We start from the raw sequence: 14,778 nt of genomic DNA, 5'->3' as shown, positions 1-14,778 counted from the left end.
CATTTTGGGCAAAACAAGGTTGTTCCCAAAAACTCACTGTAAACTCAGAAAAGAAAGAAAAGCACCTAAATCAGGGCAGGAGTCTAATTTGGGTGTTCTCGTTTGTGCTTGGGCAAAGTTGTGCTCAGCATTGGCTGTTGAGGAATTCTTTCTGTCTTTGAATACTTCTACATTTGTGTAGAGAATGCCAATCCTAAGAATATATGATTGCTTTAATTTATTAGGTTTTGGGTTACTGATTACTGAATAATACTGATGTCTTAGGAAAAACAGTATTAACTAAATAGTAATTTTCTCTGTGTGCCAGGCAAAGCCATGAAGAAGTGGGTTGAATCCATCACAAAGATAATCAACAGGAAAAAGCAGGCACAAGCCATTGGGCCGAGCCACAACATCACTTTTGAGAGCCCCCCTCCAGCAATTGAGTGGCACATCAGCAAACCAGGCCACACAGAGACTTTTGACTTGCTCACTCTGCATCCCATAGAAATCGCTCGGCAGCTCACTTTGCTGGAGTCAGATTTTTACAGGTAACTTTGCTCCACTGAGAAACACGTGGCACAAACCAAAATATTCTCCATGCCTGAAATTGTTTCTGTGGGCCTCTGATGGGAAGCCCCACAGAAATTAAGGGACTTTACTAGTGGTGTGTATTAATTTCCATTTTTCAGAGGAAGCTCTCTAAAATACAATATTTGTTTTATCCTCCCCAGTCCCCAGTATGTGTGATTGTTGCATACTGTTGATTGTCTTGTGCTCCAGCTTTCTCTTGGTATTTTCTGAGTAGATGAACCTTTGAGATGTATGAACAGTTATTAAATCAGTTTTCTTCACATCCTGTTTTGTGTAGCAAATTAAGGAACGTGTCAGATCTCATCAGCTAAGAAATTATTCAGGTAGTGGAAGCTCACGTTTTGTTATGGTGAATGAAATGGAGATTTCATTCTTCATTTAGATGAACAGAGGTGGTTAAGAGTGACATACATTAAGAAATATCTACAGTCTAAAAAAGAAGCGTAGAAATATCATTTAGTCATCAGGGCAGCCTAACGTTGTAGAAGGAATACCTTAAGAATTTATTTCTAAATATTAATTCCAAATTCATTGAAAATCAAGAGGGTTTGGAAAAATAATACCTTCCTGCTTTTAGTTACATTTTTTGATAAAACGTCTACTTTTCCAGAGCTGTGCAGCCATCAGAACTAGTTGGAAGTGTGTGGACAAAGGAAGATAAAGAAATTAATTCTCCCAACCTTCTCAAAATGATAAGGCATACAACTAACCTAACTCTGTGGTTTGAAAAGTAAGTGACTTTCCTGAATCTGCACCTATTGCATATTGGGACATCTACAGACCATTCACAAGTATACTGTGAAAAATTCTCTTCTAGGAGAATTCCTGTTTTGGTGTTTAGATGCTAAAACTGGTCCCTGTGAGAAATTTAACATAGTGGTCTCAAGCTTTGTATTCTTAGAATATTTTCAAATCTCCAAGACATTTTCAGAACTACCTCAAGTAATTTGATAAAATCGTATTTATTTGTGTTACAAGTTAATATTTGACTTTGGAAACCTCATCAGTGCTTTAATACAAACCCCAATGTTCTTGTGTATTTAGATGCATTGTAGAAACAGAAAACCTAGAGGAGAGAGTAATTGTAGTGAGCCGGATAATTGAGATCCTGCAAGTTTTTCAAGAGCTAAACAACTTTAATGGTGTCCTTGAGATTGTCAGTGCTATGAACTCCGCAGCAGTTTATAGGTTGGATCACACATTTGAGGTACAGTGAAATATTTTCTACTTGTGCTATGGCAGTGTCATGCAGGGTACCTTGGCTGCACTAAAAGCCTGTCTTGTCAGTAGGCATTTGATTCCAAGCAGAAAGGAAAGTAAATCCCCCAAGAAATGAATCAACCATGGTGTAAGAGAGAGGGTTTGTCCTTGGTTTCAGAAGCAAGAAATCCATCCCCACTTAAGAAAGGTGTCTCAGGATGGTGGGGCAGTGTCCTCATGGTCCCTAATTCAAGTGCCAGTGGGAGACTGTTACTCTCAGTAGTGTTGCTGGGCCATGCCTTTATCTTCTCTTTCCAAATCATCTGTTTGATTTCTCTTTTAAGCAAATTCCAAGTCGCCAGAAGAAGATCTTAGAAGAAGCTTATGAGCTGAGTGAGGACCATTATAAGAAATATTTGGCAAAACTCAGGTCCATTAATCCTCCTTGTGTGCCTTTTTTTGGTGAGTACCTGTGGTTTGGATGAGCCATGTCCCACATTAAGATTTGGAAATTACTGAGCTAAGGGACTAAACAGAGTATGAACAATAGAGAGAAAAGTCCATTTTAACAGGACAGGTGGGTTGGAATTTCAGGTGCCCAGACACGAATATATGAAAAAACCCTAAAGTGACTATTCATGGAAGATATTATTTGGAGTAAAAATAAGTATATCTGCAATATTCTCTTTTATGCAATATCCATTTTTGCTGATTTTTACTTTGAGTGTGGTTTGAACTGTTACAACCAGATATACTCTCAATAGAAGGTGGTCTCATTAGAAATATTATTGCCATTGACTGGGAGAAAAAGAAAGATCCTCTTCCTCATCAGGTGTTCCAAGAAATACAGCTAGAGTCTCATTTCTGTAGAAACAGAGTTTGGAAAGCAAAATCCTCTTTATCATCAGATTTAACAGTTCTTCTTTGAAGTGGATTGCTGACATTTAGCAGATTGTGATGCTAAGCACATGTCAGTCCTTTTCTTAAGCATCCACTTAAATGTTTGCTACTGATCAGTTCCAAGTCTGGACAGTGCACTTGTCCAACATAGGCTTCAGGCCAAAACTGGAAGAAAATAGTGTTGATGGCTTTTTTGGCCTTTTACAGATTGGGGAAAGATATACTCCAGACCTCTGCAAAGAAAGATAAGATCAACTAAGAAACCTTCTGTCCTGCTTCAGAGATGAGTAGAGGTTAGCAGGATCACATGTGAATAGCTTCAGTTATTTCTGTCAAGTCATAATGACAATTCCAAACACATGATCTGTGAAGTGGAGAGCACTTTTTAGTTCCTAATCTTCAAATTATTTGATGCAATTATGAAGCCAGGATAAAACTTGAAAATCATTTTTGGACTTTAGCTGGGGTGTCTAATGGAGGAGTTAAGAGAAAGCACTCCTGTTCAGTGTCCCCTCTTAGTGTTCAGTTGTGTGAGCTTCCTAAACCACAGAAAGGTGCACAGACTTTGGGACATTGATGCAACAAGGCATGTTAAAATATTTAAATTGTTGCCCTTCTTGGAAGCTGAGGTGCAATTCTCTTGTTGACCCTAAGGGTTTTCTAAATAATTGCAGTGCACAAATTAAATTTTTTAAGAAATCCTTGTATTCCAGTCATGACTTCCTCCTTGTTTTGTACTCTCTGTTGAAAACCTCTTCTGTTGCTGTTTAGGGATTTACTTAACCAACATTTTGAAAACAGAAGAAGGCAATCCTGAATTTCTCAAGCGCCATGGGAAAGACCTTATCAACTTCAGCAAGAGAAGGAAGGTAGCTGAGATAACAGGGGAGATCCAGCAGTACCAGAACCAGCCATATTGTTTAAGAGTGGAATTTGACATCAGGGTAAGTGACACAATTTCCTTCTGTGGTGATTCTGTCAGCTGACAAACCATAAGGACAGACTGAATTCACATAGATTTGGTCTAACTGAATCAGAGGTGAGCAGAGGACCTGTCATAAAACCTGTCTTGGGTCTCAGTGTAAGAAAAGGCAGAAAGCTCAATGCTTGCAGTTTCTTGGGTTTGTTTCATTTTTTCTCAGCTGTTGGGACATTGGTAGATCTTCTTATTGATCAGTGTTAGACAGGAACTGAAACTGGCAGATTCTCATTGTTCTTCACTCAGTTGCAATTATTTGTCCAGTGAGCCCAGCTGTCTTTTCCTCCTCTGTTACACGCCTTTATGTTCCATGTTTACCTGATAGCACTGTGTTTACATCATGTGTTGATGGAGGTGATACTTAGATCTTTCTTCCTCCTGATGCTTGTTTTCCTTGGTCTGAGGTGTTGTCTAAGCAGTGTCCTCTCTGGTTGCTTTTCTTTCTTCCCTTTTTCTTTTTTTTTTTTACCATCTTTTGAGATGTTTTTTTTTTGAGCTTTCAGAGAGTCACAGGACAGGTTATCTTAAGAGATTCTGCAAGGTTTTTCTTGATTTGTTCTCCTCAGGCTTTGACAGAATGCACTGTGAGAGCAGTCTTCCCTGCATCAGTGTAAAGATGGATTGTTTGCAGCTTTTTCTGGAAGTGTTTGGACAAACCAGGTCTGACTTTGCACTGCAAAAAGCATTTAGGGTACTTACACAGCTGGTTTTCAGGCCAAGCATAGCAATAGCAGTGTCCAGAAAAGGCCTGGTGACAAGCACATTTAATGGCTTAAGTCTGTTGTTACCTCAGACTCCAACATTCTCTCTCTTCTCTTGAGCAGCTGGGATCATTTGTGCTGTAGAAACAAGCAGTATTAAAAAGCATCTTAGCTGACAAGTTGTCTGCCTTCATGTATTGCAGAGATTTTTTGAAAACCTGAATCCAATGGGAAACAGCGTGGAGACAGAATTTACAGATTATCTCTTCAACAAGTCACTGGAGATAGAGCCACGAAATGTCAAGCCTCCTCCAAGATTTGTTAGTATTCAATTTTTGCATTTATTTTTCAAAAAGTGCTTACATTTGTCTTTCATAGATGGCAGAAGTCATTTCAAATCTCTGACTTTATAACTACAAAGCTACATTTAGGTTATCCCCCAGCCTTTTGATTTTGGTTGCTATTTTGTGTCGTTTCAGCCCAAGAAGTACAGCTACCCTCTCAAGTCCCCGGGCGTTCGTCCCTCTAACCCAAGGCCAGGTACCATGAGGCATCCCACGCCCCTGCAGCAGGAGCCCAGGAAGATCAGCTACAGCCGCATCCCCGAGAGCGAGACGGAGGCGACGGCGTCGGCGCCCAACTCGCCGCGGACGCCGCTGACGCCGCCGCCCGCCTCCGCCACCTCCAGCACCACCGACGCCTGCAGCGTCTTCGACTCGGACCCCTCCAGCCCCTTCCATACACGTAGGTGCTCACACACAGCACCTGCCACTCACATGTCGTGGAGGCAGGCAGGGGAAATGAGGTTTAGCCTTCACTAGTGACTGTAAAAATCATTGTTTTTGTCTACTTCATCAAAAACCTTCAATATTTCTTACTTTTTCTTTAAGAAGTTTTTATTGTAAAGGAGGAACTGAACAGGATTAGATGTGTTATGTAGGGGCTGTTACAAGTCTTTGGAACACCTGTCAAAACTGAAGGCAGAGGTAATGTCTAGGGCCCATGTATGTCCCAAACAAACTTGTGGGATTTGGTGCCATATGTATTTGTGTGAATGTATTTGGCGAGTGTCTGATGGTGAACACAGAGAATAAAAAATGATTTGTTTGTAGGTGCCTTATTCTGCTGCCTGCAATTCAGAACTGATTTCAGTGTACATGGATGGTTTTCCTGCAGAACTTAAACTCAGTATTTGCTTGCTTTAAATCCATCAGGACCTATCCACACCTCTTCTTCTTCTGTCTTTCCTGACATAAAAGGAAGCTCATATTTTATGGTGTGCTCTCAGTATTTAATAATGGATATAGGCTCCTTTCACATGCAAGGGTTTTCAGAGGTTACTCCTGTGTTCAGCTGGTTGCCACAAGGAGGTGAAATGACTTCCTAAAGGCAAAAGTTCCTTGGCAGAGCTGTGCCATTGCTGAGTGTCCAAGCCAGGTCTTTGGAAAGCCTCTGGAGAAAGGATGTCTTTGTTGTTGGTCCATTGACTGCAGGTTCAGGATATTATTTTAGTGCTGTTGTGACATAAGAACAAGTTTGTGGTGTGGTTTTGGTCTCAAGGATTACTTAAGAAAGTTCAGGAGCTGATGGCCACAGAGATCTCTGCAGTTCAGAAAAGCAGTTTCTCTGGCAGCTGCAAGTTAGAGGCTTATTTCATTGTCATTATTTGCCACTTCCTTGATTCATTATGCTTTTTATGAGCAATTGCTTTATTATTTATGGCACCTCTATTGGCAGCAATATTGAGCCAAAAGTTCATCATTATCAATGGTTTTTTTTAATGTCCCTTAGGATCTGCTTCTGTGTCATCCATAAACTTTACCAAAACTTCAGATGATGCTCCTGTCCCTCCTCCTGTTCCTCCACGAAGAAGGCCAGAATCTGCCCCAGCTGAATCCTCCCCATCAAAAGTAAGCAAGCAGAAAAAATGTCATATGTTTTTCTGGGAGAAAAGGGAAGGGTATGATAGAAAAGTAACTCTCAAAGACAGTACATTTATTTTTTGAAGAACTGTATGTGAAAGATAAAGCAGCCATGTATTTCAGGCCTTCAGAGCTCTACCTCACTATGCCTTGATCTCAAACAAATGAAAATATATGGGACCTAAATTTACACTAGGGTTAGAAATGTCTCATCTACTGATGTGCTGTGCTCTGGCCCCTTGCATTGCCTGTGAGAACTTGGGGCTTCAGGCAGATGTTTCCATCTGGGATTAATTGTTTCAGAGTATTGATTGAGGAAATATGAATAAAAGTAAGAACTGATGAACAGTAATGATGGAAAGTGCTGTACACAACTCAGTCCTCTGGAAAGTTTCACCAGAATATTTGATCCTGATGCTGTGATGCTTGAGTGCTTGCTTACCCATCCTGTCTGCCTGCCTGCTTAAGCCATTGCTACATTTTCCTTTTGCATTTGTCTGGCAACTGGGATCTGATCCAGCCTTTGTTGCAGACACTGTGAAATTTCACCTGATTTCAGTGGAAGCTTGTTTGTGACTTCAGATTTGAAAATCCCACACAAAATTACTTCAGAGCAGATATGTCTTTGAAGAGAGCTTATAAGTGGCTCTTCAGCAGTTATTTTCAGACTACAGGCAACTGTTTTGCCAGTCAGCAGAATGTGACACATCACCAAAATGTATCTGAAATACTACCAAAATGTATTTGAAAACATTGTGTACATGATACAGTGTTGGAGATCAGTTATCATATCACTATGATCTGCAACTTGGGAACTGTTCACTTCCATAATTCTGCCTACTTAACTCCATCTCCTGAGCGTAGTTTATTTTTTTCCCTGTTCAGCATCATCAGCCTCTCCCTTTTTTTAGTTTTCTTGAAGAAATTCCTGGCATGTTAACCCATTCCAAGTGCTTTTTACTGGGGAGGTGGTGGAAGATATCCAAACCTCCCCAGCAAGCAGACCTGGAACTAGCATGGAAATTGTTCCTTTGGCCTTTCTTTGCCTTGCCTTTGTCCCTCTCTGTGCATCTTCATTCCGTCCATCCTTGCCTGTTCATTCATGTGCTGCTGCAGCCCTGCTAAGAGCAATCTGCAGTGCAGGAGGGGGCTTCTGTTTGACAGCAGGGTCCTGTGCTTTGCTGCCACTCTGGAGTTTTACTGACTGAAGTGTTTGTGTACCTCAGATCACTTCTGCACACCTGGACAACCCACCAGCAATCCCTCCTAGGCAACCAACCTCTAAAGTGTATTCTCCAAGGTACTCGGTGCCTGATCGGACCTGCATCTCTGACTCCTGTGTTACCCCTGCCAACCCCCCCGAGTTACCGCCACGGGAACCTGTGCGAACTCCAGATGTTTTCTCTAGCTCACCACTACACCTCCAGCCTCCACCCCTGGGCAGAAAAAGTGAACTTGGTAACACCTTCTTCCCAAACAGCCCCTCTCCCTTCACGCCCCCTCCCCCCCAGACACCTTCTCCACATGTAGCACGGAGGCACCTGCCGTCGCCGCCTTTGATACCGCAGGATGTGGACCTCCCTTCTGTTGCTGGACCACCCATTCCTCCACGACAAAGCACTTCTCAACATATCCCAAAGCTTCCTCCAAAAACTTACAAAAGGGAGCACACGCACCCCTCGATGCATCGGGATGGGCCGCCCTTGCTGGAGAACGCCCCCTCCTCCTGAACTGTCCCTCGCGCTGGGAGTCGCATTTTCCTGGTGCTATGTCTGTTGCTGGCAATGGATGCACTGAACCTGGTGGTGTCAAGGAGTTGGGACGTGGATGCCAAACACTAAGAACTCTCCCATGCGTTGGAAATGTAGTGTACAGAAATGGAATTGCAAAAACAGACTTTCTAGTGGAAAACCCGGTTAACTTGCTATTCTTGTTTTAGTATGCAGGACTTTGTTCTAAAGTAATTGGACAGCTGATTGTACCAGAAAACAGTCTGGAGAGACTTCTTTGGCCAATGAGCAGAGACTGTGTTTGTGTAATGATCAATAATGTCCAGTACAGGAAGGAAAAACAGTCTTGTATCCATCAGTTCCATACAGTGGCACAGTTTTCGGAATGAAAACATTATGCACTTTTTTTAAATCTCAAACAGGGAACTTTATATCCTTCTTAATTTTCCTTTGCTTTACTTACTCCCTGCTTTAAAATACCTTCCTAAAATTATGAGAAGGACTGTGAGGAAGATCTGTGGTACCTAACCGAGCTAGAATTAAGGCAAAGCACTGTATTGCGGTCCTGTTTACAAGTTGTTACAATGAGTAGTAGGGGGTACCTAGGCTTCACCAAAGAGGTACTTTATTATTATTTTCTGAAATACTGTGGTGCCAGTTCAAAAATAAATTTTTGCCAGGAAGCATAATGTCTAATTATTGCTTTCTTTAGATAGAGCTGATGAAAGTCTTACATCATTAAGGTGACAGCAAATTTTTTTTTAAAAGCAGCACTATCATCTGAAGCAAATATACTACATTTAGAAGACTGTTAATCTCTGCTAGGTTATGTCATGTTCTTTTTAAGGTTTACTGATAATCCATTTCATGGCTAGTAGCTATTCTTTTTCAGTCATGCCATGAAAACAGTCACTTGTCAACTTCCATAGCTATTGTCATGTTTTACTAACAATAGATTAATCAGCATACATAGGATTGCCTTGCAGTTGCATAAATCGTGTGTATATAGTGAATGTTGCATAAATATACTTGCAGATTGTTTTTAATTTAATTGAAATAAAGATAAAGATATGTTTGGCTGACATATGTTAAATTATTAATGGACAAATGTTCAACTTAGTTTTTCAGTTAAGCACTGAGGGGGATAAAAGCCCATCTTGTGGTACATATTTTTCCTAATTCTTAATAGTGTATGTATTTTAGTAATGAGAGACTAAAGCCGTGTTTCTGGCATGTTACAAATAATAATTCAGTAATATTTTGAGAGGCTGGGTTACTCCCAAAGTGAATTATTATACCTTATGAAATGTTTCCCACATCCTGTATGACACTGGTATGTTAGCAAAAATCAAACTTCTATTAATCTTTACAGTGGCTTTTTGTGTCCAAAATACACATGACAGAACAGGTATGCTGTAAGTATTCTGACATGGTTTATCCATAAACCTGCATGCTGCTCTTCGACTCCAGACCAGACTGGGACAGTAATGGATGGCAGTTGTTGAAGAAAGGGAGCTCTGTAATGTCCTACAGTAGGTATGTGAAGCATCAAGTGTCTCATCTTCAGTTCACGTGGCTCATGGGGCAAGTAAAATTCCCTCACATAGCCTCTTTGGAAGAAGAACACATCTCAGCATCTTGGAAAGCTGAGTCTCTTTCAGATAGTGTCAGTTGAATGATGGCAGAAATCACCTTTTTTAATGCTGTCAGCAGTGCCATTGATCAGGGCCCTTTGATCCTTTGGTGTGGTCATTACACTGGGAAAGCATTTCATCAAGAGGAATGGCAGTTTTCACCAAAGTCAGATCTTGGAATTGTCAGTTGTGTTCCTTTTTAGATGTCTTTAACAATGTTGTTTTGAAACATTTTTTTTCTGGCAGAAGAAAAAGTGAAGATCTCAAAACCTTGGCTTCAGAGGACAACATTATATGGGAGCTTTATAAAAACTGTCCAGCCTCAGGAGGTGTAGTCTGGGTTATGGATTCTTTGGATAAAAACACTATGATGAGCATACTGTTGGCAGTGTTACCTAAATTGTTAGTTCCTCAGTGGGTCACCAGGACAACTCCATAAATTGAGACTTTGTGATCTGTGTTTCTTCTTCAGCACATTTTTGTCTGTGCTGTTGGGCAGCCAAGGCAGAGCAGGCCACCCAGTGGTCAGGAGGGACTTCACATGGCTCCCGCTAATCAGCAGATTTCTTAAATGTCAGTAGGTTTCTGCTTTCCTTTGTGAAATGGGGAATGCTGCTCCCTGTTTGTGGGGGAGGATAAAAGTGCTTTCCTGGTAATATACTTGGACAACAGGTGACAATGGCCATCATGCTAGAACCTAAAGTAAACATTCTTTGGAGCCCAGGGGTCAGTCACGGTGCACAAATCATGGTGTTGACTCAGCTGCAAACAGGAAGGACAGGGTCAGAATCAAACCTGTAGCATTTAGAGGTTGAATACAACTGCTAAGCCACTGGTTTGTGTCATGGCAGCTGTGTGTTAGTGATTTCTGATCTGGAGTGGCTTCTTACTTGGATCATGTTTGCATTAGTGACAACACTTTTCACATAAAAATGAAACTATTTTAATTATGTTCTTTGTCTACTTGGTAAAATGACCCTGATTTGGTCTGGTGTGACCTGGACAATGAAATGCGCTGGTGTGGAGGCCTGGAGAGTTGCTGTATTACTCTAGAGAGCTGATATATGGCTAAAAGTCATCCAAAACCACTGCAGGCTATGTAGGCAGGGTTATGTAGCAGAACTGCATAGGTTTATAAGAAAGTTGGGGACAACCTTTTTTTGGCAGGGCCTCTTGCAATAGGACAGAGAGTAATGCCTTTAAAGTAAAGGAGGGTAGATTTAGACAAAGTGTAAGGAGGAAGTTTTTCACAGTGGGTGTGGTGAACCACTGGAACAGGTAGCCCAGAGGTGGAGGATGCCCCATCCCTGGCAACATTCAGGGTCAGGCTGGAAGAGCTCTCAGCAGCCAGCTTTATCTAGGTGAAGATGTCCCTGCTCATTGGACTAGATGGTCTTTTAAGGTCCTTTTCCAACCCAGACTGTTCCATGATTCTGTGGTGATTTTGCAGGTGCTGAGCATTTGCTTCTGTCCAGCTGCTGTGTGGGAAGTCACTGTTGTGCTGCCTGGGGACCCCATGGTGGCATGTTATTGTCATGGCATTCAGCAGCCCCTGCAGCAAACTTATCTAATGGGGAATATTGTCCTCCTTCAGGGTTGATGCCATGGAAGCACTGGAGTGCTCCATCCTCAAGAAGCCATTTCCAGTGTGGGCTTACCTGCTGCTCTAATATGCCTCTCTTAAATCAGGGAGGGAGAGGTCTGTCTCAGTAAGAGCGGGCTAATACACTGGATTTTAGATCCTTCGTGTTTCAGAGTGACATTGTGGGATTATTTAATCATTTTCTTTCTTGTGTGTTTTAAATTAGTTTTTCCCAGTGATATCACTGGAGGTACCACTGTTGAACACAGTAGATTATTGTGCTTCATTGAAAAGATTGTTGAATTGTCTTTTCTAAATCCATACAGTGCATAGGTGAAGGCTTTCTTTGGGAGACAAACCTGTGGCCTAATAGAGGTGTAAAGACAAAAATGCTCTTAACTTATTTTATAAATCCCATTCCTTATTTTCTGTTTTAAAAAAAAGCAAACCACCCTTAAATACATTTTTCTGCACACTGAGAGCAAATTTACTTTCTGTATTCAGTGGAAAATAGTGCATTATGAGGGAAATGAAGTAAAGAGTAAGGTTTTTTTCTTATTTTCTAGCCAGCAAGTGTGAAATCCTGTACTGGGTGGCGGAAAAGTTGAAAGGGAGAAATAAAATAACAATCCTTTTGCCAGATGTATGACAATTTAGCTGCCAAATGTGGAGAACATCTGTAATATTTTTAAAAATAAGGTAACCAAAGGTAGGTGATCAAGGGCACATGGTACTGGAATTGCTTTGGACAAGTTTGTTGCATCTGTTTCAGAGTAAGCCTTTTTTTGTTTTGAGTCTAGGATGGCTGACTTAAACAGGGAGTGTAGCTACGGAGAGGTGTGGTCTAGAGGAGTCTTAAGGAGATGAAGATGTGTCACAGTGAGCTACACCAACAACAGGATCTTGACCAGAAGCCTTGAGAGTGAATCAGCTGGGTTCTGAATAAGAGCCTTAGAACTTTGTGTAGGGAACAATCTGCTTGCATGGCTGGACTTGCAGGGATAGAGGATTGTGTAAGTAATGCTGCCTCAGAAAGGGACCAGAGAAACACCTTAATGGATGCACCTTTCTGGCTGATTCAGTGCAAGAGGCAACAGCAGTATTTAAAGGCAAAGTTTATTTGGCAAAGGAAAAAAAAATAATCCAGAGCACACAGGTACACTAAGATGGATTTGAAATGGACCCTGTGACAGGTTGTGTGTGTGTGTGGTGCTGAGCATCATTCATTCATACTATTTACATTTGCAGCAGGTATAAGGACATCTCAAGTGGTAAGTATAGGCCTGGAAGTAAGAACTCATAGAGAATCAAAAAGAAATAACCATCAGTTCTGACTGTGCCTTAAATCACTAAAATAGAAGCTGAAATCCATATGCATTTTACAAGCAAGGGTCTGCCACTTTGGAAGGATTTCCTCACCAAGGAGATGTTAGCAGGTAGGGTTTTTTCCTTTGTCCTGTTTCTGTCCTGGTATTTTGCTTGGCAAATATGAAAAGCAGGTTTGTTTTGTGAGATTGAAGTGTCATTACATACTTGAGACCACAAAAATCAGAGCCCTTGACAGCATCAGTGCATTACAATGGACACTTGTCCATAATGATACAGTTCTCATTCCATGGACAAACAAATAGTTCTGTCTGTGGCTGATTCCTGTGCAGAACAAACAGGCTTTGCTGATGCTTCAGTTACAAGTATCTGGCTCTTCCTGCATAATTTCTATCCTGGCCCTGCACAATCAGACTAAAAGCTGCCAGCTCTTAGGAACTGTCTTTGTGAATCAGTGGCTGGTCAGCATGAAGCAGTCCTGACTGGAAAGGGACATGGAATTTGTAATTTTATGAGGATGTGAGGGAAAGGGAAGGAGATGGAAGGGGATTTTTTTTGCCATTAAAATCCTTACATTAAAAAAAATCTTCCCAGAGTAGTTTCCAAAAGCTAGGGGAGGAAAGTATGGTACTTCTTTCCTTTTTGTAAGGAGGAGAAGTGGATATTTTTTTCATTAAAATCCATGAGAGAGTGACCAGCTAAAACATTTTAATCTTTGGGGTTTTGCTTGGTCACATTCTTGAAATGTTGGGAAAACCTTGATTGCAGTAAAGGTTGGGTTTTGTCTGTCTGGAGAGCCCTTTTCACACACACCCCTCTGCCTCCAGCAGAGGAGGAAAAGTAGGGGGTAAGTGCAGGTCAGTCAGCACTGGAGAGCTCTGGGCCCTGCATCTGCAGCAGGTATTGGCCACTGCATCCACAGACACCTGCTCTGGGCTCCCTGTCCTGCTGCCACAGCCAGGAGAGCCCTGCAGCATGGTGGGTGCTCTTCTCTTGGCCCCAAAACCCACCACCCTTGCGCTGATGTGGGGAGTCCCAAGCCCCCAGTCTCACAGGATTTCCCCCAAGGCATTGCTGTTGGCCCCATGGAGACAATTCACAACTTTTTAAGGTGAAGCTGTCCTTTGGACAGACCAGAGTCACAGGTGTGTCAAAACAATGTGATAAAACCACAGTTGCTCTTGAAACTGCCCTCAGAAGGTCCCAGCTTCGGGTGACACCAGAGGTCACCAGGACTGCACTGTAACCCTCTGAGCCCGTGGTGCTCTTGCTACTGGTGTGTGACACGGGTGTCACAGCAGAGCTTCTCTCAGTCCTCTGCAGAGATCAGGAGCTGAGGGTTTGTCACATCCAGGTGTGAGGAGGGTGGCCTGTGCCTGGCCTCGTTGATCTGTCCTTGCACAAGAAGGAGGGCCATGGCTCTGAACATGGTGCACCGTCAACTTTCCTGCCCTAGTGCCTCAATTTTTAGCTGGAAGGACCTTTCCAAAGCTGCACATGATGGTGTCAGGCCAAAGAGTGAGCAAAGTGTATTCCAGGTGTGTTACAGACCAGGAGCCAGGACACTGTTTGGCACTACCAGTGTCTGCACTGATCCACACTGGGGATAAGGTGGAGAAGAGTCTCTCTTGTGGCAGGCCCTGGGCCCAGCCTGCCTGGAGACATGGGTCATTCTGAGAGCAGAAGCAGTGATTCCCACAGCAGGACACAATTCAGGAAAACAGCATTCACATAAAAGGTGAAGTAGGATTTTGGTGAGTGATGGAAGTCCAAAAGAAAGGATGTTGCTGATTAGGCAGTGCAATGCTCAGGTGCTTCAGCTGATGCTTCTTAGACCTTCTCAAACCACCTGGGTAATGCAAGCTGGCCTCCTGGAATGCATCTTTGATGGTAGGTTTTTTTGGAAAGTAGAGGAAAGAAGGGAATTTTTGACTTCTGGCCAGAATGCCAGGGTTGCAAAGGTAACCTTTCTGTTGTGGTTGAGGCCAGATAAGACCTGCCTTGAGTTTGGAAGAGCAAAGATGTACAGCAAATCAAGCAGTTTGGGGGATGAGGGGGAGGAGAAGATATAAGGGTTCGGCCAAAGCTTTCCAAAACTGAGGGAAGTTCAGTCAGGTAGAGATGAAAGCTAGCAAGTTCCTGTGCTTATTGGACCTGCTGGTTGAGCTCCACTGCAACCCAAAGCCTGGCCCTGCCCTGTGCTAGGAAGAGCAGGATGCATTTGTAAGGCA

At 42.3% G+C, this 14,778-nt stretch overlaps 1 protein-coding gene across 4 annotated transcripts in view; it reads left to right on the top strand.

The window, feature by feature from the left end:
* SOS1 (SOS Ras/Rac guanine nucleotide exchange factor 1) overlaps positions 1-9,087 on the top strand; it is a 43,255-nt gene extending 34,168 nt beyond the window's left edge. For all 4 annotated transcript variants that reach the window (XM_063152418.1, XM_063152417.1, XM_063152419.1 and 1 more), the window contains 9 exons: positions 308-530; positions 1,184-1,303; positions 1,618-1,780; positions 2,118-2,235; positions 3,445-3,617; positions 4,557-4,673; positions 4,833-5,097; positions 6,145-6,263; positions 7,502-9,087. In XM_063152418.1, the coding sequence (XP_063008488.1) occupies positions 308-530; positions 1,184-1,303; positions 1,618-1,780; positions 2,118-2,235; positions 3,445-3,617; positions 4,557-4,673; positions 4,833-5,097; positions 6,145-6,263; positions 7,502-8,005 (1,802 nt within the window). In that variant the 3' untranslated portion in view covers positions 8,006-9,087. The remainder of the gene's footprint in view (positions 1-307; positions 531-1,183; positions 1,304-1,617; positions 1,781-2,117; positions 2,236-3,444; positions 3,618-4,556; positions 4,674-4,832; positions 5,098-6,144; positions 6,264-7,501) is intronic.
* The last annotated feature ends 5,691 nt before the right edge of the window (positions 9,088-14,778 follow it).

The sequence above is a fragment of the Melospiza melodia genome, chromosome 3 (genome assembly GCF_035770615.1).
Source record: "Melospiza melodia melodia isolate bMelMel2 chromosome 3, bMelMel2.pri, whole genome shotgun sequence".
Taxonomy (NCBI): Eukaryota; Metazoa; Chordata; class Aves; order Passeriformes; family Passerellidae; genus Melospiza; species Melospiza melodia.
Note: the sequence above shows the minus strand (reverse complement) of the source record. Positions and strands in the feature narration are given on the sequence as shown.